Here is a 23,980-nt window from a genome sequence, read left to right as displayed (position 1 = left end):
CCAAAAGGTGCAGGTGGGTTATTCCAGTGTATCAGCTGCCACCTGGCTATGATGAAACTTATTGCTAGGTGGAAGACAGCTGAAGCCAAGGGCATATTTAAAGTATTTCTAAGCAACTTTAATTAAGCTGGATGTTTAGCAATTTAGACATTTTAGATGACCTCCAATTATGTCCCTTTAAATATCTGGCAAAACCTCTTCTTAAAGGGATTTTGTCATGGTGCAGTTTTTATTCCTAAATTACACGGTTTACACTGCAAATAATTCACTCTGCAATATGAAATCTCATTCCTAATCCAACAAGTTTGTTTTTTTAGTGCTGCACTATGGAACTACTTTCTGACAGGCTGTTGTTTCTCCTACTCAATGTAACTGAATGTGTCTCAGTGGGACCTGGATTTTACTATTGAGTGCTGTTCTTAGATCTACCAGGCAGCTGTTATCTTGTATCAGGGAGCTGGTATCTGGTTACCTTCCCATTGTTCTGACAATGGGCTGTTGGGGGGGGGTGATATCACTCTAACTTGCAGTACAGCAGTAAAGAGTGACTGAAGTTTATCAGAGCACCAAGCGGCATTAAGTCACATGACTGGGGGCAGCTGCGAAAAAAAACAAACATGTTTTCCCGTGACAGTATCCCTTTAAGGTTGTCTTATCAAATTCTACTACTTACTACATCCTGATTGTATTGCAGGACAATGGGAAGCTGAGGATTGGAACATATACTGGCCCCCACCAGCACTGTGCAGTCTACTCAGGAGGTACTAGTGCCCCCACTAGCTGTTCTCAACAACAAATGAAAATGTTTTCAAAGTTTTCAGTTAGATAAGCCCTCAATTTTTCCTTCTCTTGATGAACAAAGCTGTCTTCTTATCACAATCATATTACTTATAAGGAAGGAGGAAGGTCCTAATGATCAAGTGAGATGGAGATGTTTAATCATCAGGGAAAGACCCTCCCACTGTGGTCAGTAGCCCTCTATAGAGCCATAGTCTTCCACTGCCTGGGAGGTCCATTGTGACTTTGAAAGACAGATCCCATTACAGATCCCATTACAGATCCCATTATCTCCCACCAAGTTCTATTTTTAATCCTTGAATGTAAAATGTTGTGTTCATGCATCTCAGATACACGTTTGTCCTATATTGGACTACTTTTAAAAATTTGTGGTGCTTGAAGGATACTTCTTATCTATTTCATTGCTTTAGGCTCCTCTGACATTGTGTGCGATCTGCTTGGGGTGAAAGGCAAAGAAATCCTGTATGTGGGGGATCACATATTTGGGGACATCCTGAAGTCTAAGAAAAAGCAGGGGTGGAGGACCTTTCTGGTGGTACCTGAACTTGCCAAGGAACTCACAGTCTGGGGTCACAAAAGTGGTGAGTAAATATCCCCTTTTATATAACATCATGTGATAATACAAGTTATGCAAAATGATGTCCTTCTTCATCTACGTCTCTGCAAAAATATTAACCCGTAAGTTGCTAAACGGCTCCTACTGAGCATGCTCACTGACCTACCTGATACAATTGATACAAGTCGCTGGTTCATTTCTGATGCATCTCAGAATTTAAACAACCAATGTATCTGCCCTGTGCAATAGATTTCAGATGATTCTTATGTCTGAAACAGGTTTTTGTGTGTTATGCAAATAAATGGTTTTTAACCTTTCATTATTTTTTTTTTTTAAATTAACAGAACTTTTTGATGAACTGAAAAACCTGGATGTCGTTTTGGCTCAGTCATACCAGTAAGTTTCTATACACAATGATAGCACATGCCACCTGTAGGGGTCCAGATAGTACAGCTCCCACAATCACATAAGCTATTAAGGTTCGAAGTTTTGCAACCAAAATCTATTCCTGCAAGGAAAAATCTCGTAATGATTTCCAGTATAATTTATGCCCCAGCGATATGGAATTGCACATGGCAGTTATGTGGGTTGTTGCTAGTTTGCATCCTTCTCTTCTCAGCCTGCACAGCCCTTTGAGCAAAATCTGAAATCTATTGGTTGAGGCACAGTACATCTCCAAGCACTTCCCAATGGTTTTTGTCTGGAATATTACAAGTTGTAACATCTGTAGGACCACAGGTCTTCCATCCTTGGTTTCTTTATAAAGTCACCAATGTGACCAGAGCCTATCATGTTTTTTCCACCCAGACACATGGACAGCAGCAGCACCAAGCACCCTGATATTAGCTCCATTCAGAAGCAGATCCAGGTGAGTTCCATCAGATTCTGTCACCATTACTGAGACTGGATACAGAACCAGGCAAAGCCTTCTAACATAGTATGAGAGAAGATCATGCTGGTCCCTTTTGTCATATAACAGGTGCTTAGTCAAATGCATGCACTCATGTAGTTGGTGTTGCCCAAAGTCAAAATGAAGCAAGACATACAAATAGTGCAGCTCCTGTGCTGTGTACACTGCTTTTTGGAAACAGAAGTAAATTCAGTCAGAGTAGCTTAACCATAGCTCTCTAAAACGAAACTAAAAGAAGTTAATTTGGGCTGTAAAAGGATTTCCTTTAAGTTTCTTTGTGCCCTAAACAGATAACAGCTTTGGTTTCTCCCAATGAGTATTCCCTATATATGCACCGAATACGATGAATTCAACCACTTCCTAAACCAACCCTTGGTACTAAACCAAACCAAATCTGATCCACTATGGTCACAAGTAGAATTTGTACTTGGCCGTATCCAAAAGGATGGTGATAGTTGGAAACAATTGCTTTAGGGAAATTAGTTAGAAATTCCAGAATCAGGTGGTCCATGTATTGAGGTAAGCGACCCCCAGATCAATAATGGGGCCCAAGCTGTTAACTTGATGGTATATAATCAAGGCTTTCCATGTGCTCAGAGAGTCACGCATGAAATGGACATGTGCCATGGGAAGATGGGTAGCCTGTTTCGCTGTGGCTCACGGCAGACGCTCTTCTCCAGTCAACTGATCCGATATGCTGATATCTACGCCGCCTCTTTTGTGAACCTGATGTACTACCCATTTAGCTACTTGTTCCAGGCTCAACCTGTACTGGTATGTTCTCTCTGTACCTTCTGCTTAGAGAAAACTTCATATGTAAATATTATATTTTTCTTGCAAATGTTTTCATGTGGTAATGCTGAGACCACCCGTGTCTTTCTGGAAGGCATTTGGTCTCTCAACGTAGAGTTATTTTCTGCTAGAGGAACACTTACCGATGCCTATAGACCCTATTGACCACATCAGGCAATCCCAACTCCAATGTCAATCTATCTTTTTCCTCTCTGCAATGGCAGCCAATTTGAAAACCACATATCAACTGAGTGTAAGCAAATGACTTTCACTGCAGGGAGAAGACAGTTTAGCAGAATTCCGGTCTTGGGCTGCCTTAACAATCCCTTTAATGATTTTGAATTCTTGTTTCTTGACTTTCCTGCTCAATGAACCATTAGTGAATAACTTCAAGAAAGGTTTGGATGCCATTTTTGCAAATACATGAAGTTTTTTCCTGTGGGAGGTTAAGCAAGAGACTCTAGGCAAACAGAGCAATGCTATAGGCAGATTTATTCTTGTCTTCTGATCATTTATAATTTAACAGATGTGTGTGATAACTTGAATTTTATATTTCCTTTTATATTTTCTATCCCAAGATGCCACATGAGTCCACAGTGGAGCACGTAAGCGCAGATGGACCAGATGAAAGCAAAGAACAGCTCTACTTCTATGGGAAACAGGTGAGCGGATCTTTAGCAGCCATTAATAAAAATATTTCACCTAGTAACACACACACAAAAAAATAAAAAAGTAAAACCACTGATCTTGCTTTGCAATAAAAATAAGGAAATATTTTTGTTTTTCAATTAAAAGAACAGGCACATCACATTTTTAGCACAAGTTCTATTTATCTGGCCAAGTTGAACAAAGGTGTAGACTGACTCTTAGGGCTAGTCCACACGGGGAGATAGCGACGCGTTTGCGGTCGCGGCGACAAAGCGCTGCGACAGTCGCCGCGACCGGCGCAGGCGACAGCTTTGTATGGGCGCCTATGTAAAAACGCCTGTGCTAACCACACGAGGCGATGCGCTTTTCAACAGTCGCCTGAAAAAGCCTGGAGAGGCATTTTCAGGCGACTGTTGAAAAGCGCATCGCCTCGTGTGGTTAGCACAGGCGTTTTTACATAGGCGCCCATACAAAACTGTCGCCTGCGCCGGTCGCGGCGACTGTCGCGGCGCTTTGTCGCCGCGACCGCAAACGCGTCGCTATCTCCCCGTGTGGAATAGCCCTTAAAATGTATTATATTTTTACTGAATGTGGTACAACAGACGTCCTCCGAGTCATGTGTTTGAAAGCAATAATGACTAGACTGTGTGTCCTTATTTTAATAGAAAACTTTGTAGAGCGCTCAGAATAAAGGCATTCTTCCACCAGGCGAATAAAAGCAAGTATGAAAAGTTTATGATGTCCAAATATATAGCCTTAGGCGTTTCGTGTTACAAACACTTAGTCATAGGCTATAGCTTTTAGAATACCTTTATTTTGAGTGTCTGTTCTACAAATTTTTCGGTTTGATCTCCACCTTTTGCTGAAGGCTCAGGGCGGTGCACCTGATCGTCTTCCTCTATGTGGTGAGATATTACTCTTTTGGGACCTTTGATCGATTTATCCCTACTTATTGTAAAGGAGAAGGAAAGGTTAAAATGAAGTAAGCTTTATCAGAAAGGTCTATATAAATGTACCAGTAAACCCTCAAAGTAATGCTGCTCTGAGTCAGTGTCAGACTGCAATGGGGCCCACCAGAAAGTCTTAGACCTTGGGCCCACCAGAAAACCTAAAACCGTGAGCCCACCAGAAAACCTTTAGACAGTGGACCTTTCCAAACTTTATTCTCCTAGTCTTTTATATATACTTACAATATTCTCCCATTATTAAGCATTTTCCCCCATAAAGAAATAGGGGAATGACCATGAAATAGGCCAAATGTTTAGAAACAAGAGGCCCACTGACACCTGGGCCCACCGGGAGTTTTCCTGTTATCCTGGTGGGCCAGTCCTCTGTCAAAGGAAACACAGCTTTTCTTTCCTTCTGTTGTGTACACATGGGCTTCTGTATCAGACTTCCTGTTTTCAGCTTAAACCTCCAGGGCTAGGGCTTGAGCATGCGCAGTTTGCTATTCTCTCCCCCTCCCTCCTCCCTCCCTGCTGTAATCTGAGCCCAGACCTATGAGTGAGCAGAGACAGACTCAGACAGGAAGTGATGTCACACCATGCTAATATGGCAACTGCTATCCTAAACAAACAGAGAGTTTCTAGAGCTGTTTACTCAGTATTGTAAAGCATTCTGCAGAATAAATATAGTGTTATAGATTGCACTATTGTGGCTAATTATTGGCAATAAACTCCTTTAATAGAGTCTAATACAACTTTGATCTATTTATCCCTACTTATTTTAATAGAGGCTAACACAACTGACACATGACTCCAGTGAAGAGGACAACTGAAGCCACATATTCCTCCAAGATGCCAGAAGTCAGTACCCTGGGTTAAAGCCTACAAGATGGGCCAAACCATGCAGACTACCTGTCTATGAACCTATTCCGTTTCTATTTTAATAGGAAGAAAAAAGGTTATACACTGTCATCTCCTACTGTCTATGACGTCTCTGGCATTTATAGAATTGTGTATTGTATAGTATAGTTTGGTTTTGGAGCTCCCACTGGGTATATGGTCATTAAGGACATGAAACTTCTCAGGTGCAGGTGCTTGCATAACGCTATGATTCTGTCAGGTGTCCAAAATCCATCTACATTTTCTACGTATAAATTATTAGGTTAATATTATAAAGTGATCCAGTGGCACACACACAGCTCCACCAATAGACCGTTTAATATATGTCAAACTACATGTGCTGGTTTTTGACAGGTGGGTAGAGAAAAATATTTTTCTGTTGAAACCATCATGCATTCCAGATATCCAGCCAAAATAATGTAAATAGGACTGTGCAAATCCTTCTAGCTGGGATGTAGAGTAGCTGCAGTGTGTTATCTGGTGGCAGATTAACTTGTGTCACAGTCAAAGTGCAAAATCACTGATCATGTAGCCACTGTGAGCACAAAGAACCCTGAACTTAGGGGCCGATTCACTAAATTCGAGTGAAGGATTCGAAGTAAAAAAACTTTGAATTTTGAAGTATTTTTGGGCTACTTCGACCATCGAATGGGCCACTTCGACCTTCGACTACGACTTCGAAACGAAGGATGTGAAGTAAAAATCGTTCGACTATTCGACCATTCGATAGTCGAAGTACTGTCTCTTTAAAAAAAACTTTGACCCCCTAGTTCGGCAGATAAAAGCTACCGAAGTCAATGTTAGCCTATGGGGAAGGTCCCCATAGGCTTTCCTAAGTTTTTTTGATCGAAGGATATTCCTTCGATCGTTGGATTAAAATCCTTCGAATCGTTCGATTCGAAGGATTTAATCGTTCGATCGCAGGAATAATCCTTCGATGGTTCGATCGAATTTTCTGCGCTAAATCCTACGACTTCGATATTCGAAGTCGAAGGATTTCAATTCCTAGTCGAATATCGAGGGTTAATTAACCCTCGATATTCGACCCATAGTGAATCAGCCCCATAATGTCTGATTCAAGGGATGGTGGCTAATGTTTGCGCGCCAGCTTGTTAGCTGCAGCTACGTCCCAATAGAGTCATATGAAACAAAGTACAGGTATGGAATCTGTTATCCAGAAACCTGTTATCTAGAAACCTCCAAATTACGGAAAGGCCGTCTCCCATAGACTAAATTTTATCCCAATTTTAAAAAATGATTTCTTTTTTCTCTGTAATAATAAAACATTACCTTGTACTTGATCCCAACTAATATATAATTAAGCAAAACCAGCCTATTGGGTTTATTTAATGTTTACATGATTTTCTAGTAGATTTAAATCATGAAGATCCAAATTACAGAAAGATCCATTATCTGGAAAACCACAGGTCCCAAGCATTCTGGATAACAGGTCTCATACCTGTATTCCAAATACAGGTATGGGATCCGTTATCCAGAAACCCATTATCCAGAGATCTCTGAATTATGGAAACCCCGTCTCCCATAGACTGCATTTAATCCATATTTTTAAAAATGATTTCCTTTTTCTCTGTAATAATAAAACCGTAGCTTGTACTTGATCCCAACTAAGATACAATTAATACTTATTGGAAGAAAAAACAACCTATTGGGTTTTCTAGTAGACCTAAGGTATGAAGATCCAAATTACAGAAAGATCCGTTAACCGGAGAGCCCCAGGTCCCGAGCATTCTGGGTAACAGGTCCCATACCTGTACCCCGACTGAATATCGGTATGGGACCTATTAGTACAAATTACCGTAGCAACCATGCATTGTTTTGAATAAGAGACTAGAATGTGAATAAAGATGAGTAATAAAAAGTAGCAATAACAATACATTTGTAGGTTTAGAGTATATGTTTTTAGATGGGGGTCAGTGACCCCATTTGAAAACTGGAAAGAGAGAGAGAGGCGGAAATAATTAAAAAACTAATATAATAATTAATGACCAATTAAAAAATAAATAAAGACCAATTGAAAAGTTGCTTAGAATTGGGCATTCTATAACATACTATAACATAAAGGTGAACCACCCTTAAATAGGCCCATGTACGACCTGCTAAAGGATATATAAAGTGAACTTCCTAGCAGGCCCTTTGTCAGCCAACCCAAGCATACTCCCTGCATTTTAAGAAATGTAACCCCAGCAGCTGTTCACAGTCGATACCTGGTTTACTTGAAAAGGACCCAAAGTTTTTGTCCATTATTCATACTCTTCATGTATTGAAATTATGTGGTATTTTCTTTTTTCAAGCTTGTGTAGCTTTATATTCTTACAGCTTGTGATAAACACTGTTGTCATTTTAAGGAAAAATAAACCATTTTAAGCAAGGAGTATTTTATGCTAATATTTTATTCACACGTATGAAAATTTTTTAGAACTCTGTAATGTATATAGTGAAGCATCGAATGGCCTCTAAATAAAGTATGGGCCTACAAGCAAAGCAAGAGAATAACGACGGGGGAAAAGATTTACTAACAAGGGAAAAAGGAGCATTTGACTTGTTTCTCTTAAGTAAATCTGCCCATAGTTCTTCAATAATCTTCTCCAGAAACAACGTGAAGATTAGCTAGTGTGGAAGTCTCTTTCCACTGCCACCAAGATTATTTTTAGGGAAATAGAAACCTTTGCAAAAGGCCAAGTTGGAACAGAAATATCTGGCAGGGTCACTTCCAGTCAGAGCGTGGAAGTTCTACATGACAGCCGACACTCTTTCTATCCAACTCTGCATTTTGGCCATAGGTACAAGGGACAGGGCTGGAACTAGGAGTAGGCAGAAGAGGCACGTGCCTAGGGGACAAAGGCAGAGGGGCACCAGGCACGTACCTCTTTTGATGCTTTCCCCTAGTTCGGACCCATCTGTGGCTGCAGTTCCTTCTGATTGGCGATCATGCGATCTTCTGCGCATGCGCATTTGCATAGCACCGGCGCTTCCGCGCATGCGCACCCACACAGGCTCGGCACTTCCGCGCAGTCACTAGTCCTCTTCTGCGCATGTGCGAAAAATTGGGAGTACCGTAGTTGGCCTGGTTGCCTAGGGCACCTGGCCGACTTGGCCCGGCACTGACAAGGGACCATTTTGGGAACACGATGGGCTAATTTTGTCCTGTACATGAAGGGTCCCCGGACTCCCCAACCACCGGGCTGCGGGCTGTGCCAAAATGGGCAGCCTATAATAGCTGCAAAAACAATGAGATAGGTCCTAATTACCTGCAATCCCAGCTTCCTAATGCACCCTTGCCATGACAATAGCTGTGCGATGCCCAGGAAGTTTTCTACTGATCGTGATAAGGACCAAAATACTGTTTGGACAGTTTTTTTGTAAGCTTATACATATAAATCCACGCGCCCCTCGTAAAGATTATCTTGCTTGAAACTGGTCCGTGGTGTAAAAAATGTTGGGAACCGCTTCTGTTCATATTTACAATTCATGAATTCTAAATGATTCCACCTTTTACACTGTAAAGTTAACACAGCTTTAAATGTGCACAACACCTTAAGAAATAACAATTAACCTCTAGAAGAAAGGGAACAGCCGGATATGAATCAGCCCTCCCTTGGGCTTTCCAGTGAGCCATTGGGACACTTACATACTCTAACAGAGACTAATAAATAGTCAAGCAGGGATAGACCAATAGATGTGAGTAAGACTCTCATCCAAAGATCTATTGCAAAGTTCCTTCAAGTGGATATGGGAATAGAATGATTCCAAAGATTTTCTTCAATATTAAAAAAATATGCACAATAACACTGCTCCATGACATACAGACCTGCTGCATTTCACATACTTTGCATTAAGTATGTAGGCAGATCACAAAAGGATATGTCACCTTGAAAGGACACTAATAAAATGTGACCTTTCTCTGAGCCAAACACTTATATTAAAGGAGAACTAAACCTTAAAAATGAATATAGTTAAAAATGCCATATTTTACATTCTGAACTTATTGCACCAGCCTAAAGTTTCAGCTTGTCAATAGCAGCAATGATCCAGGACTTCAAACTTGTCACAGGGGGTCACCATCTTGGAAAGTGTCTGTGACACTCACATGCTCGGTGGGCTCTGAGCAGCTGTTGAGAAGCTAAACTTAGGGGTCGTCACTAATTATCCAGCAGAAAATGAGGTTGGTCTGTAATATAAGCTGATGCTACAGGGCTGATTATTACATTCTGATGCTAATTGCACTGGTTTCTGTGCTGCCATGTAGTAATTATCTGTATTAATTACTAATCAGCCTTATATTGTGACATTTCTATTCTATGTGTACTGTATATTGTGAGTGGCCCCTAAGCTCAGTAAGTGACAGTAGCACAGAGCATGTGCAGTGAATCAGCAGAAAAGAAGATGGGGAGCTACTGGGGCATCTTTGGAGACACAGATCTTTACTGCTAAAATGCTGTGGTTGCCTTCGGCTGGTTCAGAAGTCCAAAACATAATGTAAAAAATTTCTAGCCTATTTCTTTAGTTAAGCATTAGTTCTCCTTTAATACCACACAACCCTATATTTGTAGTGAAACACAACACAGATGCAAATCAGGCTCTCACTGCATTAATGTGCTGGGTACCATTACTGAGACTATAACAAATTTTCTACATGAAATCAAAAGGGCTAATGCTGGCTAGCTGGTACTCTGTTTTATCATGTCCAGGATGTCCAAGTGTGTCTCTTTTGGGAAGGTCTCATTTCCTGTATAGAGAAGACAGTCTGTGTCTGCCATTTCCAAAAGTTCTTCTAATGATGCCACCACTGTATTGTGCTCCTGCGGGACATCAGAGCAGAAAGATATAGCCGGGTTGATCCTCAACGATCTTCTTCCTGGAGTCAAGGTTTTTCACTCTGGTCCTCCTCTCTTTTTGCTGTGTAGACAAACGAAAAGTCACGCTCAATAAAAAGTTGGAGGTTTTCCAGATCATAATATAAAGCTTTTAAAATGCAGATGGTTTGTTCCTACAAAGTGTAAAGTGTAAAGCCTTGGGAAATCCTTAACAAGCATCCCATCTTAAATAAGGTATGGGATCAGTTATCTGGAAACCCATTATCCAGAATGCTCCGAATTACTGAAAGGCTGTCTCTCATAGACTCCATTTTATTCAAAATGTTAAATATGATTTCCTTTTTCTCTATAATAATAAAACAGTAGCTTGTACTTCATCCATGTACTACATGATTTTCTAGTAGTCTTCAGGTATGAAGATCCAAATTACAGAATGATCCATTATCCGGAAAACCCCAGGTCCCAAACATTCTGGATAACAGGTCCCATACCTGTTTAAAGAATGTGATGATTAACATTTCCTGGACAGAGTTGCAACCTGGAACTTGACAGCAGAACCTTGGTGACTTATGCGGAGCTCTGCATAGGATGTCCTCACAGATGTCATTGCATTCCATACTGGACTGGCTGGGCTCAGGGCCGCCATCAGAAATCACGGGGCCCCGCACAATAAAATTTTCTGGGCCCCCCCCTCACCACGCCTCCCATCTCCTTGTCATGTCTACCTTGCCACGCCCCCCCAACAGTACAAATGTCACATGAATACAAGCATGTGAACAGTGAATGAAATCATTTGGCCAAGGGTTATTAAGCCTGCCACCACTTCAAGGTAGGCTCTTTAAGCAGGTACCTGCCCTAACCTAAAATACAATTATTCTGCATTTAAATTGTACAAATAAGAGCCATTTGGTTTAACCCCTCGGTCAAAAAATAACCAGTCCTTATACTTTTGTATACGTTTAAAAAAAAAGTGCAAAAGTTACCAAGTTATTACACTAGGGACCAAAATCCTAGCAAAAGTACTCAAATCCACAGCAAAATGAAAATAAAGTGCAAATTTGCAAAAATAAAGTTCCACTGCAAAGTGCAAAAAGTGTTCACCCTACTAAAGTGCAAGTTAAAATTTAAAAAAAACCTTCAGCTAAGCACAAGGCACCACAAAGCAGCCAGGCATATAAATGAAAACTATACCAAAAAATAAAGAAATAAAAAACCTGAATGGCCAGGGCCCCCTACAAGTTAAAGAAAAAAAACCTGAGCGGCCAGGGCCCCCTACAAGTTTAAGAAAAAAACCCCAAGTGGCCAGGGCTCGCTACAAGTTAAAGAAAAAAAAACCCAAGTGGCCAGGGCCCCCTACAAGTTTAAGAAAAAAAACCCAGAGTGGCCAGGGCCCCCTACAAGTTAACGAAAAATAAAAATGAGCGGCCAGGGCCCCCCCTTAAAATTTTTCCAAAAAAATATGTTACCATAGTTATAAAAAATAATTGGTGGCCAGGGAACTCTACTTAAATTATAAAAACACATTAATTGGTGACCAGGGGTTAAAAAAAAAACAAGTCACCTGGGCCCGCTACAAGTTCTTCAAACCAGGGCCCCCTTTAAAGAGTTACAAAAAAAACCCTTGCCCAAGTTGTAAAAAATAATTGATGGCCAGTGGACTCCTACTAAAATTATGAAAACACATTGGTGGACAGGGGCTACATTGCCTTCAGTACAACTTACCTGCAACGGGGGTCTCTCTTGTGCCTCCTTAACGATGTCTTCTTCCACGGCAGTCTCCTTCTCAGATGGCTTCTTCTCCTGCGGCGTCTTCGTCTCCAGGAAGAAGCACCGCCGTCTCCAAGGAAGAAGCACCTCCTCCGGTCGCGTCTTTAATCCTCTGAGTGCAGCCGGCAGGCTACACACTTCTCTATTACAACTGCGCCCGTGCGTACTCACATCAAGTGTACGCACGGGTTGCAAGCCAACTGGAACTCCCGTTGACCACCAATGAAATTTAGGGAGGGCGGGCCCGCGGGCCCATCAGCATTAGATTAGGTAAAAGGTGGCGCGCGGGCCCATTAGATTAGGTAAAGGGTGGCGCGGCCGGGCCCCCCTTAGATCTGAAAACCCACCGGGCCCGGGAGGACTGTCCCCTCTGTGACCGCCTGATGGCGGCCCTGGCTGGGCTACCCAGGTAACAAGATGCTGGGTTCTGGTTCTGCAAGGACTCATCTATACATGAAAAATAAATACCTCAAGTACAGTGCTGAATGAATAAATAACAAGATTCAAGGTCGGACTGGGGGGTCCGGGCCCACCGGGACTGGTGTCCAGGGCCCCCCTCTGGCCCCCGCTACCTACTTGTTAGACGAATCCCTGCTCGGCGCCCAGGCGGATTGGTTTAAGGGGAACTAAACTTCCCAAAGCACTACCTGTATTGGGCTGGTACAATCCATTGGGTCCTGGCTGAGCTGTTCTGCCTGTGCAGTGTGACTGAAGAGAAACAAGTTACTTCCAGTTAAAGGAGAGGGAAAGTCATCTTGCACTTGGGGGTGCCAAATGTTAGGCACCCCCAAGTGATTGTATTGACCTACCCGAAACCCCCGGTCGGTGCTTCTATCAGCAGAAAACTGCATCGGCCTGGGGTTATACCAGTGATCCTCTTCCAGCTTCTTCTTTCTTCAAATTTTCGGGGGCAGACGCATGCGCAGTTTAACGAAATAGCCGACTTTTTAGTTAAAGTTCACCTTTTCATTCTACTGCGCATGCACAGCTGCTCGAAGAAAGAGCAAGAAAGAAGAAGATCACTTAGTGGTGCTCACTGGTATAACCCCGGGCCGCAGTTTTCTGCTGATAGGATTCAATGTGTTCCTCGTAACTTTAAATATAACCTCTCTCAGCTCTGCAATCGGCTTCAAAACAAGTTACTATATTAATGCATTTTATGTTGATTACTTGTCATGTGTAAGAAAGTACATGAAAATATATTGTTCTCCACCTGACAAGGACCCAACTTGTGCATCCAATGTTTCAGCCCACATTGGGGCCTTTATCAAAGATAAAAGTGCTAATGAAAGTGTAACATTTTTTTACCCTCATTTCCCCCACAAAAAGGCTCCAAAATGACATCCGCATTTACATTTATATTATAATACAAACTCTCAAGTAATAGTATATGTGAGAACTTTCTTCTTTCTCACCACTAGGTGTCACTGTAAAACAGTGTTGCTTCAGTAGTCAATCCATTTCAATGAAAATCGAAAAGTTCATATATGGCTTACTCTGTTTTTTTCAAAACCGGCAGATGCATAGTAATGTTCCTAAAAAGAAGAAAAAAATCTATTTACATTGCTCTAACTTTTGTTTCCATTTATAGCAAAACTGGTATATAGAATTGTTGCAGTAGTGGCCCATTTAACTGGATACATTCACTTTTAAAAGGGAAGTAAAGTTTAAAATAGAATAAGGCTAGAAATGCTGTATTTTCTATACTTAACATGAACTTACTGCACCACAAACCTAATCAAACAAATGATTTATGCTTTCAAAGTTGGCCACAGGGGGTCACCATCTTTGTTAAACATCTTTGCAAGACCAAGACTGTGCACATGCTCAGTGTGGCCTGGGCTGCTGCTTAGGGATCGTCATAAATTATCAAAACAGCACAAGTCAAATAATATCTGCCAGAAGCTGATACAGCAAAACTGATTAATAATCAGAATATACAGACTGCACTGGGTCCTGTGTTGTCATGTAATCTAATGTGGATTTTATAGTTTTTGTATTGTTTAATTCAAACTTTCTCCAACTCTGCAGAATCGGTGGCTGCGGCAAAATAAGCCTCCAAATAGAATCCCAGATTATCTGTTTAAATCTGGCTCCATGATCTTTGTCCCTGCAGTTGGAGTTGGAAATAGTAAAGGGGATGTAAAGGCAAAAATAAAATTCAAAACAAATCTCTACACAGTCACCGACTGCTCTACAGGGAAACAAACAAAGCTGCTTGAGTTCTGCATGGCTGGGAAGTAAGGCGGGGGCTCCCCCTGCTGTTCATAAGTATGATTGTTTCCCTGCTCAGCAGTTAGGGACCATCTGACAATTCCTATCCACAGCAGTAAATGAAGGGAGAATTTCACTGCATACAGTCAGGTTTCTTATAAAAACAGTACACATTTTTTAATTAAAGTATATTGGACATAGGTTTATTTTTCATAAAAGGGCATGTAAAGGATGAAAAACAAACCTATCTTCAATATACTTTAATTAAAAAATGTGTACCGTTATTTTGTTTTCTTACAAAATAAAGCACGGCAAAGCAAGTGTAAATAAATCTAATAGAATTTCAGTGTATATAAAAATGAACACTTGTGTGAATGGCTAAGACTCTATAGGTTACCCAATTCAATCATTATCAAACATCTTGCCCCATGAGTTTAAGAATAAAGTTCTTTTCATTAGCATCTTAAGATGAAATATAAAGGGACCACCTACATTTAATTTTACTTCTTTGAAGGATGTTATCTATAACATACTAAAAGTTCACTTAAAGGTGGACCACGCCCCAGAGAATGTAATCAACCAATAACAGGGCTGCCATCAGGGTGGAATGGAAGGGCAGCCATGTTGGGCTCAGTAGACTTCAAGTATAAAGGGGGCCCAACTGTGCTGCAGCCAAATCCGCCAAAAGGGATCTGAAGCCACCAAATGGATTGAATCTGCTGGCGAAAGCTGAAGAAACTGCCATTGCCAGGGAGATCGAAGAAGACCACCTGCTGAGGGGGGAGGAGACCTCAAACCAAACTGTAACGGTAAAGTTCCACTGAACACCAATGTGTTTTTTATTTAAACCCCTGGCCACCAATGTTTCTTTTAACTTTTAGGGAGGCCCTGGCCACTAATGTTTCTTTGTAACTTATAGGGGGAACCTGGCCACCAATGTTTTTTTTTACTTGTAGGGGGGACCTGGCCACCAATGGGTTTTTTTTTTTAACTTTTAGGGAGGCCCTGGCCACCAATGTTTCTTTGTAACTTGTAGGGGGACCCTGGCCACCAATGTTTTGTTTTTACTTGTAGGGGGGGCCTGGCCACCAATGCTTTTTTTTTTAACTTTTATAGAGGCCCTGGCCAACAATGTTTCTTTTTAACTTGTAGGGGGGGCCTGGCCACCAATGTTTTTTTTTTACTTGTAGGGGGGGCCTGGCCACAATGTTTTTGTTTTTTTAACTTTTAGGGAGGCCCTGGCCACCAATGTTTCTTTTTAACTTGTAGGGGGACCCTGGCCACCAATGTTTTGTTTTTACTTTTATGGAGGCCCTGGCCACCAATGTTTCTTTTTAACTTGTAGGGGGACCCTGGCCACCAATGTTTTGTTTTTACTTTTATGGAGGCCCTGGCCACCAATTGTTTTTTAACTTGTAGGGGGGGGGGGTGGCCACCAATGGTTATTTTTTAACCAAAGGATTAAATCAAATGCAAATGATAAAAGTGCAATTTAGATTAGAGGAACCTGCTGAAAGAGTCTACTTGATGTGGTGGCAGGTTTAATAATCCTGTGGCCAAAAGTGTTTTTAACATTTTAGTGTTCATGTCTATGTGGCCTTTTTACTGTGCGGTGAAGGGGGACCACAGGCGGATGGACAGGGCCCCAGAATTTTTTGTCTGATGGTGTCAGTAATACACAATCTGGTTTCAAACTTGCCTGATAGAAAATAGAAACATATAACCTCCAAAGTGATTGGGTTAGTGTTTCTATTGGTTGGAATATAGTGAGAGAGATAGGGGGGGCCCCAATATATTGTTAGAATCTGTCTTAGTGTCCCATATGACAAGCAGAACCCTAGAGTGTATATGTTTATATCATCACATTTTATTCAATCATTAAATCAGACACTACATCCATCCAAGCTTGTTCAGTATGACATCAATACAAATACCAGATATAATAAATAAAATATAATAAATATTAAAAAAAAACAAGCATAAATACAAGCAAATAAATAATATATACTACAGTATAATTGTACATATCTAGGGGGGTTATTTATCAAAGTCCAAATTTATCTCAATATTTTCTGCTACAAACTATGATCAAATCCGCTCGGGTTACATCTTCCCAAAAATTTGCTTTGCGGGAAAAAATCATATTTTCACGATTTTTTTCGGATTTTTCCATCTGATTTTCACGGAGAATGGATCTTTGTGTAATTTGGATCTTCATTCCTTAAGACTACTAAAAAATCATGTAAACATAAAATAAACCCAATAGGCTGTTTTTGCTTCCAATAAGGATTAATTATATCTCAGTTGGGATCTGTTTTATTATTACAGAGAAAAAGGAAATCATTTTTAAACATTTTTGATTATTTGTATAAAATGGAGTCTATGGGAAAAGGCCTTTCCGTAATTTGGAGCTTTTTGGATAATGGGTTTCCAGATAACTGATCCCATACCTGTAACTAGCTTGCTACTAGGTTCTACAAAGTTGCAAATAAAACACAGTACATCCCTACATATATATATATATATATGTGTGTGTCTATGTAAATATAAATTGTTTATAAATAATATAAATGTTATATAAATAAAAAATGATAAATAAATACATTATATAAATAATTATGTATATACAAAAGTTTCATTCACCATGAGGTGAAAATGTAAAATGAACCAATATATTGCTTTAACCTGTGCTATTTGCATATTGTGATTCAGAATATGCTGATACAAAGCAATGAATATTCTAAAATACAATAGTTTTATTGGTATCTATCTGGACAGGCTATGGGAGCCATTCTTGCTACATCTATACATGTAGAATGTGCTTTTCAGCTGCTTCTCCCTGGCCCCACCATAATCTGAACTATACTATGTGACTGTGGCCTCTAGGCTTTGCCCCCACTGTCTGTTTATTAAAGGCCACATAGCCAGAGGAGAATTGTTTTCAGCATGGAAAATAGATTGTTAAATGTGAAAGCATGTGTATTATTTGTTACAATAAGGTCACCGTTGGTATCGTTGAACTAAAACATCTAGCATCGTATAGCAACCTCTGTTGATGATTGTAGCAATACAAGGGTTGGCAAACATGAACTAGAATTTGAAGAGTTTGAAATTCCTTGTTCTTGATTGACTTTCAGACAGCTTGACCTCCTCCTCCCTAGTCGAGGTGCTGATGTAATACCCAGGAGCCTTAGCAGATTCAAAAGTCACTGAGGACTCTGCAAAATTTTTGTTCGTCAGGAAAATGAAAGGTTTTAAATCCTTCTGGTCAAGGTCTTTGATGCTGCCGACTTCCTAGGAGCAGAAAAACCCAAGAAGAGTATGTGTGAGTACATGTATGGGACCTGTTATGCAGAATGCTTGGGACCTGGGCTTTTCCCGATAAGGGTTCTGTCCTTAATTTGGATCTCCATCTCAATCATTTAAACATTAATTAAACCCAATCACTTTTCATCCAGTTAGGATTTATTATATCTTGGTAGGGATCAAGTACAAGGGACTGTTTCATTACTATAGAGAATAAGGAACTTTTTTTAAAAAAAATGTGAATAATTTGATTAAAATGGAGTCTATGGGAGACAGCCTACCATAATTCGGAGCTTTTTGCATAACAGATTTCCGGATAACGGATCCATCAAAAAATGTATAGCAGAACATGGTGCTGTGTATATCTACAGTATTAATATGTGAAAGTCAGTTTGGGGTGAATTGATACAAACCTTCAAACGCAGTTCTTTATCTACACAGCACAGGTACGAGTTCTTCCCCAACAGGCTCAGTGTGACAGGACTCTTAATATTTGTATTATTATTGCCTGGAACTGGTCTTGAAGTGAAGTAATTCATTATTATGACCTCTGAAAAAAAAATGGCCAATTTTATTATTATTGTTTCTTTTTATTACTGATTGTTCTATTCAGTCCCTCTTCTATTCATATTCCAGTCTCTCATTCAAACCACTGCCTGGTTTCTATGGTAATTTTGACCCTAGCAACCAGACAGCTACTGAAATTCCAAATTGATCCAAAAGCTAAATAATTCAAAAACCCCACATTTCGCTCTCTGCTTTGTACTAAAAGTTCATTTTAAAGGTGAACAACCACTTTCAGTGTTAATCTGTGGGAAAGAAGCTGCTAAACACATAGGGCCCGTTGTGGATAAAAAGTGTATAACAAGGTATTTACCTGCTAACTTAATGTTATCCCCCTGTAAATGCTTAGCTGTGAGTTGGACGTTGTCACCAGATCTTCGCAACACGAAATGCTTGTCGTCTGTGTCCGTAATGTTGTATTGTGTAACTATATCTGTATGTTGAAATGTTGGATCAGCAGTAAGAGAGGCTTCTGCATTGAGTAAAGCGGAGTTCTCTATAGCAGGAAAAAATGTTTTATTATAGAAAGGAATATATTTATATAAATAAATATATAGTGAATAAAGTACCCCCTCTTGTAAAATATAAGGATATTATAAGTTACCGAGGAGTTTCATGACCATATAAAAACACGAAGTGGAAGTCGAAGGATTTACCGCAATTCCTTCGATCGGACGATTAAATCCCTCTAATCTAACGATTCGAAGGATTTTAATCCATCGATCGAACGATTCGAAGGATTTTAATCCATCGATCGAACGATTTTCCTTCGATCATAAAAAGCTAGGAAAGCCTATGGGGATCTTCCCCAAAGGCTAACATTGAGGTTCGGTAGGTTTTAGGCGGTGAAGTAGGTGGTCGAAGTTTTTTTTAAAGAGACAGTACTTCGGCTATCGAATGGTCGAATAGTCGAACGATTTTTAGTTCGAATCGTTCGATTCAAAGTCGTAGTCGAAGGTCGAAGTAGCCAATTCGATGGTCGAAGTAGCCAAAAAAATTCGAAGTATTTTTTATTCTAATCCTTCACTCGAGCTAAGTAAATGTGCCCCTTAATGTATGGAGACCAAAATTATGGAAAGACCCGTATCCGGAAATCCCCTGGTCCCAATCATGGTGGATAACAGGTCCCATTCCTGTATCTAATAATACTCATACTTTCCAACATTTTAGAAAGAAGGACACATATTCTGATCATGCCCCTACATATCACACCCATTTTGAGTGCCCCATGGCAGTATAGTCACTCAATAAAATTGATAAGGATATATTAAGAAATGCCATTATAATCACTAAATAAAACAAACGAAAAATCAACCCCAGACATGCTAGTATAATCCCGAAATAAAATGAATAATCAGCAAATTAACCCCAGACATGCCAGTATAACCGCCACAGGTAAACATCATCAGCAAGATCATGGTAAAAATGGCCAATGAGCTCTCCATTAATTCAAGATATGACAGTAAGATTAATGCAGAGAAGGATAGATGCAACGCATGGCCATCTTGAGTTTTTCCTCAGATACAGGAAGCAGAGGGCTGGCCAGGAAAAACCAAAGAGAAGCCAAGTATCAACAATAATGATTAGATCTATCTCAGGAGATAAGGGTTCTTTACCTGGCTTAATGATATCCCTCTCCACATTGTCCTCTGCATCATTCACAGTTCTGAATTCAGATGATCTGTTTGCTGTGTGTGCTGTTGTAGCAGTGAAGCATACTTCTGATGTGCTGAAGGTAAGGTCACCTGAGACTAGAATGAGAATCACAATTAGAATATATTGACAAAGGGCAGAAAGAGATAATCTATATAATATTATGCCCCAACCACCATACCTTCTCCAGCAGATAGTAACGTTGCCCCCCAACCACTCTACCTTCTCCAGCAGGTAACAACACTGCCCTCCAACCAACCCACCTTCTCCAGCTGGTAGCAACACTGCCCTCCAACCACCCTACCTTCTCCAGCAGATAGTAACGTTGCCCCCCAACCACTCTACCTTCTCCAGCAGGTAACAACACTGCCCTCCAACCAACCCACCTTCTCCAGCTGGTAGCAACACTGCCCTCCAACCACCCTACCTTCTCCAGCAGATAGTAACGTTGCCCCCCAACCACTCTACCTTCTCCAGCAGGTAACAACACTGCCCTCCAACCAACCCACCTTCTCCAGCTGGTAGCAACACTGCCCTCCAACCACCCTACCTTCTCCAGCAGATAGTAACGTTGCCCCCAACCACTCTACCTTAACCAGCAGGTAACAACACTGCCCTACAACCACTCTAACTTCTCCAGCAGATAGTAACTTTGCCCCCAACCACTCTACCTTCTCCAACAGGTAACAACACTGCCCTCCAACCACCCTACCTTCTCCAACAGATAGTAACTTTGCCCCCAACCACTCTAATTTCTCCAACAGGTAACAACACTGCCCCCCAACCACCCTACCTTCTCCAGGAGATAGTAACTTTGCCCCCAACCACTCTACCTTCTCCAACAGGTAACAACACTGCCCTCCAACCACCCTACCTTCTCCAGCAGATAGTAACTTTGCCCCCAACCACTCTACCTTCTCCAACAGGTAACAACACTGCCCCCCAACCACCCTACCTTCTCCAGCAGATAGTAACTTTGCCCCCAACCACTCTACCTTCTGCAACAGGTAACAACACTGCCCTCCACCCACCCTACTTCTCCAGCAGGTAACAACACTGCCCTCCAACCACTCCACCTTCTCCAGCAGGTAAAAACACTGCCCTCCAACCAACCCACCTTCTCCAGCTGGTAGCAACACTGCCCTCCAACCACCCTACCTTCTCCAGCAGATAGTAACGTTGCCCCCAACCACTCGACCTTAACCAGCAGGTAACAACACTGCCCTCCAACCACCCTACCTTCTCCAGCAGATAGTAACTTTGCCCCCAACCACTCTACCTTCTCCAACAGGTAACAACACTGCCCCCCAACCACCCTACCTTCTCCAGCAGATAGTAACTTTTATATCTAGTAGAAGTAAATCTAAAGTAACTGGACTTGCCGAGTAGTCATTGAAGACGTCTCACTACTCATCTGAGCAGCTTCTTCAGTTGGCGGAAACTGTGACAACTGATACAGAGACCAAAGACAGGGATAACTCGGCAAGTCCAGTTGCTTTAGATTTACTTCTACTAGATATACCATGACCTGGATGAATGAAAACCTTTATAGACATAATTTTTTTTTAAAAAATTGTAAAATACAAATATATGAATGATATTGTATATACAAAAGATATTTGATATTTCATTAATCTTCACACCATCATGGTCTCTTAACATTCAGCTGTGACTTAATATTGCTAATGACTTCATTTTTCCTAACCTTTTGCCATTGATTATTCTTATTCCCTTGGCATCTAATACATAATAACACAATAGATCAGGTTGAAAAAAAAGACAAGTTTCCATCAAACTCAATCTGCCTTAGTGCTAATTGTTTTTAGTGATAAAATGATCTTACTCTTTATGTCTTTCCCCAGCAGGTCAAGAATCAGTTGATTCCTGATGGATTTCTTCCACAGAGTTCTATTCCTGCTTGAAGTTGCAGTGTGGAGATCCTGGTGTGTATAAAAAATAAATACATAAATAAATAAATACATAAATAAAATTCATGCCCCCAATGTTGTGCCAGAGACATGTGCCTCTTCTGCCCACCCATAGTTCTGGCCCTGCTTTTATCAAATTTGCTATTGTTCTTGCAACATGGAACGCCAGGTTAGATTCCCTTGACACTAATATATAATAGCAAAACAACACTCACCTTCATACTGTATGAGCAGCTTGTGTAACAGCCTTCCATGTGTTGCCTAAAAGTACAATAGGGACCATATAAATACATAATATGATCATGAGGGTCATTAATTGTATGTAACAATTTAATAAGCAGCTTTACCTGTAGACACCTTTGAAAACATCACTGCTCGTGGGGATGGCTTCCATTGTTCTTGCTGTTTAAAGGGAAACTAATCAGTATCAACCCAGAGGATCAGTTTGAATCTAATGTGATAATAAACTGTAGATACCGTACCTGTTATATTCTAAGCCTGCTTCAGAGAATTTCCCTTTGCACCTATTTCTGAGAGTGAGAGTAGTCGGTCCAGTTTAGCAGGTTTTATACTCTGAAGAACAAAGGCTTTCCTCCTGCTTGCACAATTTGGTATCTTCCGCCGCTTTTCTTGTTGGACTTCCTGTACCTTGAGAGCTGACTGGAACTAAGGGAGGAACTGGAAAAAGAAGAATGGATTTCATAATGTAGTGTCATAACATTTTAACTTAATTAAATGAAAACAAATTAGCCATTTTTTTTACCAGCCAGCCCCTATTTTTACTCATTGACTAATACAATCAAATTTCCAACTTTCAAGACTAGATTCTGGAGATTTAGTCACCCGGGCAAAAATCGCTTCTTCTTCGGGCGACTAATGTCCCTGATTAGCACTTGGCACTTGGGGGCAAATTCACTAAGATTCGTAGTTGCGCCAGGCGTAACTTCGCCGCACTTCGCCACACTTCGCCAGGCGTAGTTTCACCAGCGCTTCGCAAATTCACTAAAATCTGAAGTTGCGCTCAGGGGTAGCGTAAGGTTGCGAAGTTGCGCTAGCGTTGATTCGCTAAGTAAAGAGAAGTTACGCTAGCGAAGGCTAATTTGCATACGGCGCCAAATTCAAATTTCAATGGAGGAATAAGTATCAGCACTACAAATGCCTAGAAAACCTTCAAAACATCAAATAAAAATTTTATTTTGCCCTACACATGGCCCAATGTATAGGTAAGTTGCCATGAGTCAGGAAATGTAGGGGGGAAGGAGGGGAGCCCCAAAAATTTTTTCGATCCTATCACCCATAATGTAGAAAACACACCAGCGTTTTTTGGGACTTAGAAAAAATTTGGACTTTTTTTGAAGCAATCCCTATCTACTCTATTGCGCTTCGCCAGGTCTGAGGTGGCGAAGGAAGTCTAGCGTAAAAGGTAGCGTTCAGTACACTGCGCGCGTTAGTGAATTTGCGTAGTTACGTCGCTAGCGAAACTTCGCCAGGCTTAATGGTGCGAAGTAACACTAGGGAAACTACGCCAGCGTTCGTTAGTGAATTTGCACAGTAACGAAAATGCCAAACGCTAGCGAAGTAACGCTAGCGTTCGGCGCTTCGGCGCTTAGTGAATTTGCCCCTAGGAGTGCTTCATTTTCTGAAGTCGCCCAAAGTTTTCTCGTGAGGCAACTTTGGACGACTTCGGAAAACGAAGCTAGAATCTAAATCGCCATCCCACTAGCGATTTCGATTCTAGCTGGCGGGAGGCAGTTCAGGAAGATTAGTTGCCCGAAGAAGAGACGATTTGTCACTGGGCGCCTAAATCTCCCCGAATCGTCGTGTTTGTCTCTGCCCTTAGTTGTATTAGAGCTTTTTGAAACCACAGTTTAACTCCATTCCTCTAAAATACCTAACAAAAAAAACACCTAATTAGACTAATCCCTTACTCTTGTGATGAATATCCAGAGAAGGACTTACAAAATTGGGTGTGCATCCGTCCATACCGGGCTCAGACTGTGACACCATTAAAAAAAATGTAATAGCACACCTTTTCAAAAAGTAAAACCACTGTTTTTTTGATACATTAAAAGCACAAGTGGCTACTGTGAAATAACGCATTTTGGGAACACCCCTTAATCTTAGGCTAAGTCTTGTCATGAAGTGTCCTAAAACGTATTTAAAAG

At 40.9% G+C, this 23,980-nt stretch overlaps 2 protein-coding genes across 5 annotated transcripts in view; one reads left to right on the top strand and one right to left on the bottom strand.

Moving 5' to 3' along the window:
* Window positions 1-7,941, top strand: part of nt5dc4.L (5'-nucleotidase domain containing 4) — a 34,710-nt gene extending 26,769 nt beyond the window's left edge. For 2 of the 4 annotated variants that reach the window (XM_041585184.1, XM_041585182.1), the window contains 7 exons: window positions 695-761; window positions 1,209-1,379; window positions 1,699-1,750; window positions 2,162-2,222; window positions 2,862-3,038; window positions 3,635-3,718; window positions 5,437-6,225. In XM_041585184.1, coding sequence (XP_041441118.1) covers window positions 695-761; window positions 1,209-1,379; window positions 1,699-1,750; window positions 2,162-2,222; window positions 2,862-3,038; window positions 3,635-3,718; window positions 5,437-5,481 — 657 coding nt within the window. In that variant the 3' untranslated portion in view covers window positions 5,482-6,225. 4 annotated transcript variants of the gene reach the window in all.
* Window positions 7,942-16,708: 8,767 nt separating this feature from the next.
* LOC108711579 lies at window positions 16,709-22,428 on the bottom strand. Its single transcript, XM_018253456.2, has 8 exons — window positions 22,298-22,428; window positions 22,163-22,217; window positions 22,031-22,076; window positions 21,731-21,827; window positions 19,851-19,985; window positions 18,548-18,730; window positions 18,084-18,220; window positions 16,709-17,658 (listed from the first exon to the last, which is right to left on the bottom strand). Exons 2-8 carry the CDS (start codon window positions 22,207-22,209, stop codon window positions 17,455-17,457), a joined length of 849 nt encoding a protein of 282 aa, XP_018108945.1. The 5' UTR covers window positions 22,210-22,217; window positions 22,298-22,428; the 3' UTR covers window positions 16,709-17,454.
* Between the last annotated feature and the right edge of the window lie 1,552 nt (window positions 22,429-23,980).

Source organism: Xenopus laevis, chromosome 3L (genome assembly GCF_017654675.1).
Source record: "Xenopus laevis strain J_2021 chromosome 3L, Xenopus_laevis_v10.1, whole genome shotgun sequence".
Taxonomy (NCBI): Eukaryota; Metazoa; Chordata; class Amphibia; order Anura; family Pipidae; genus Xenopus; species Xenopus laevis.
This window is presented reverse-complemented; position numbering and strand designations above follow the sequence as displayed.

Bases quoted from the DNA above. Each gene is read 5' to 3' on its own strand.
- LOC108711579 (XM_018253456.2), bottom strand. From the start codon at position 22,209: ATGGAAGCCATCCCCACGAGCAGTGATGTTTTCAAAGGTGTCTACAG. The intron at 22,077-22,162 runs GTAAAGCTGCTT...TTGTACTTTTAG, and splicing joins GTTTTCAAAGGTGTCTACAG to GCAACACATGGAAGGCTGTT. The intron at 17,659-18,083 runs GTTTGTATCAAT...TTCTGCTCCTAG, and splicing joins ATAAAGAACTGCGTTTGAAG to GAAGTCGGCAGCATCAAAGA.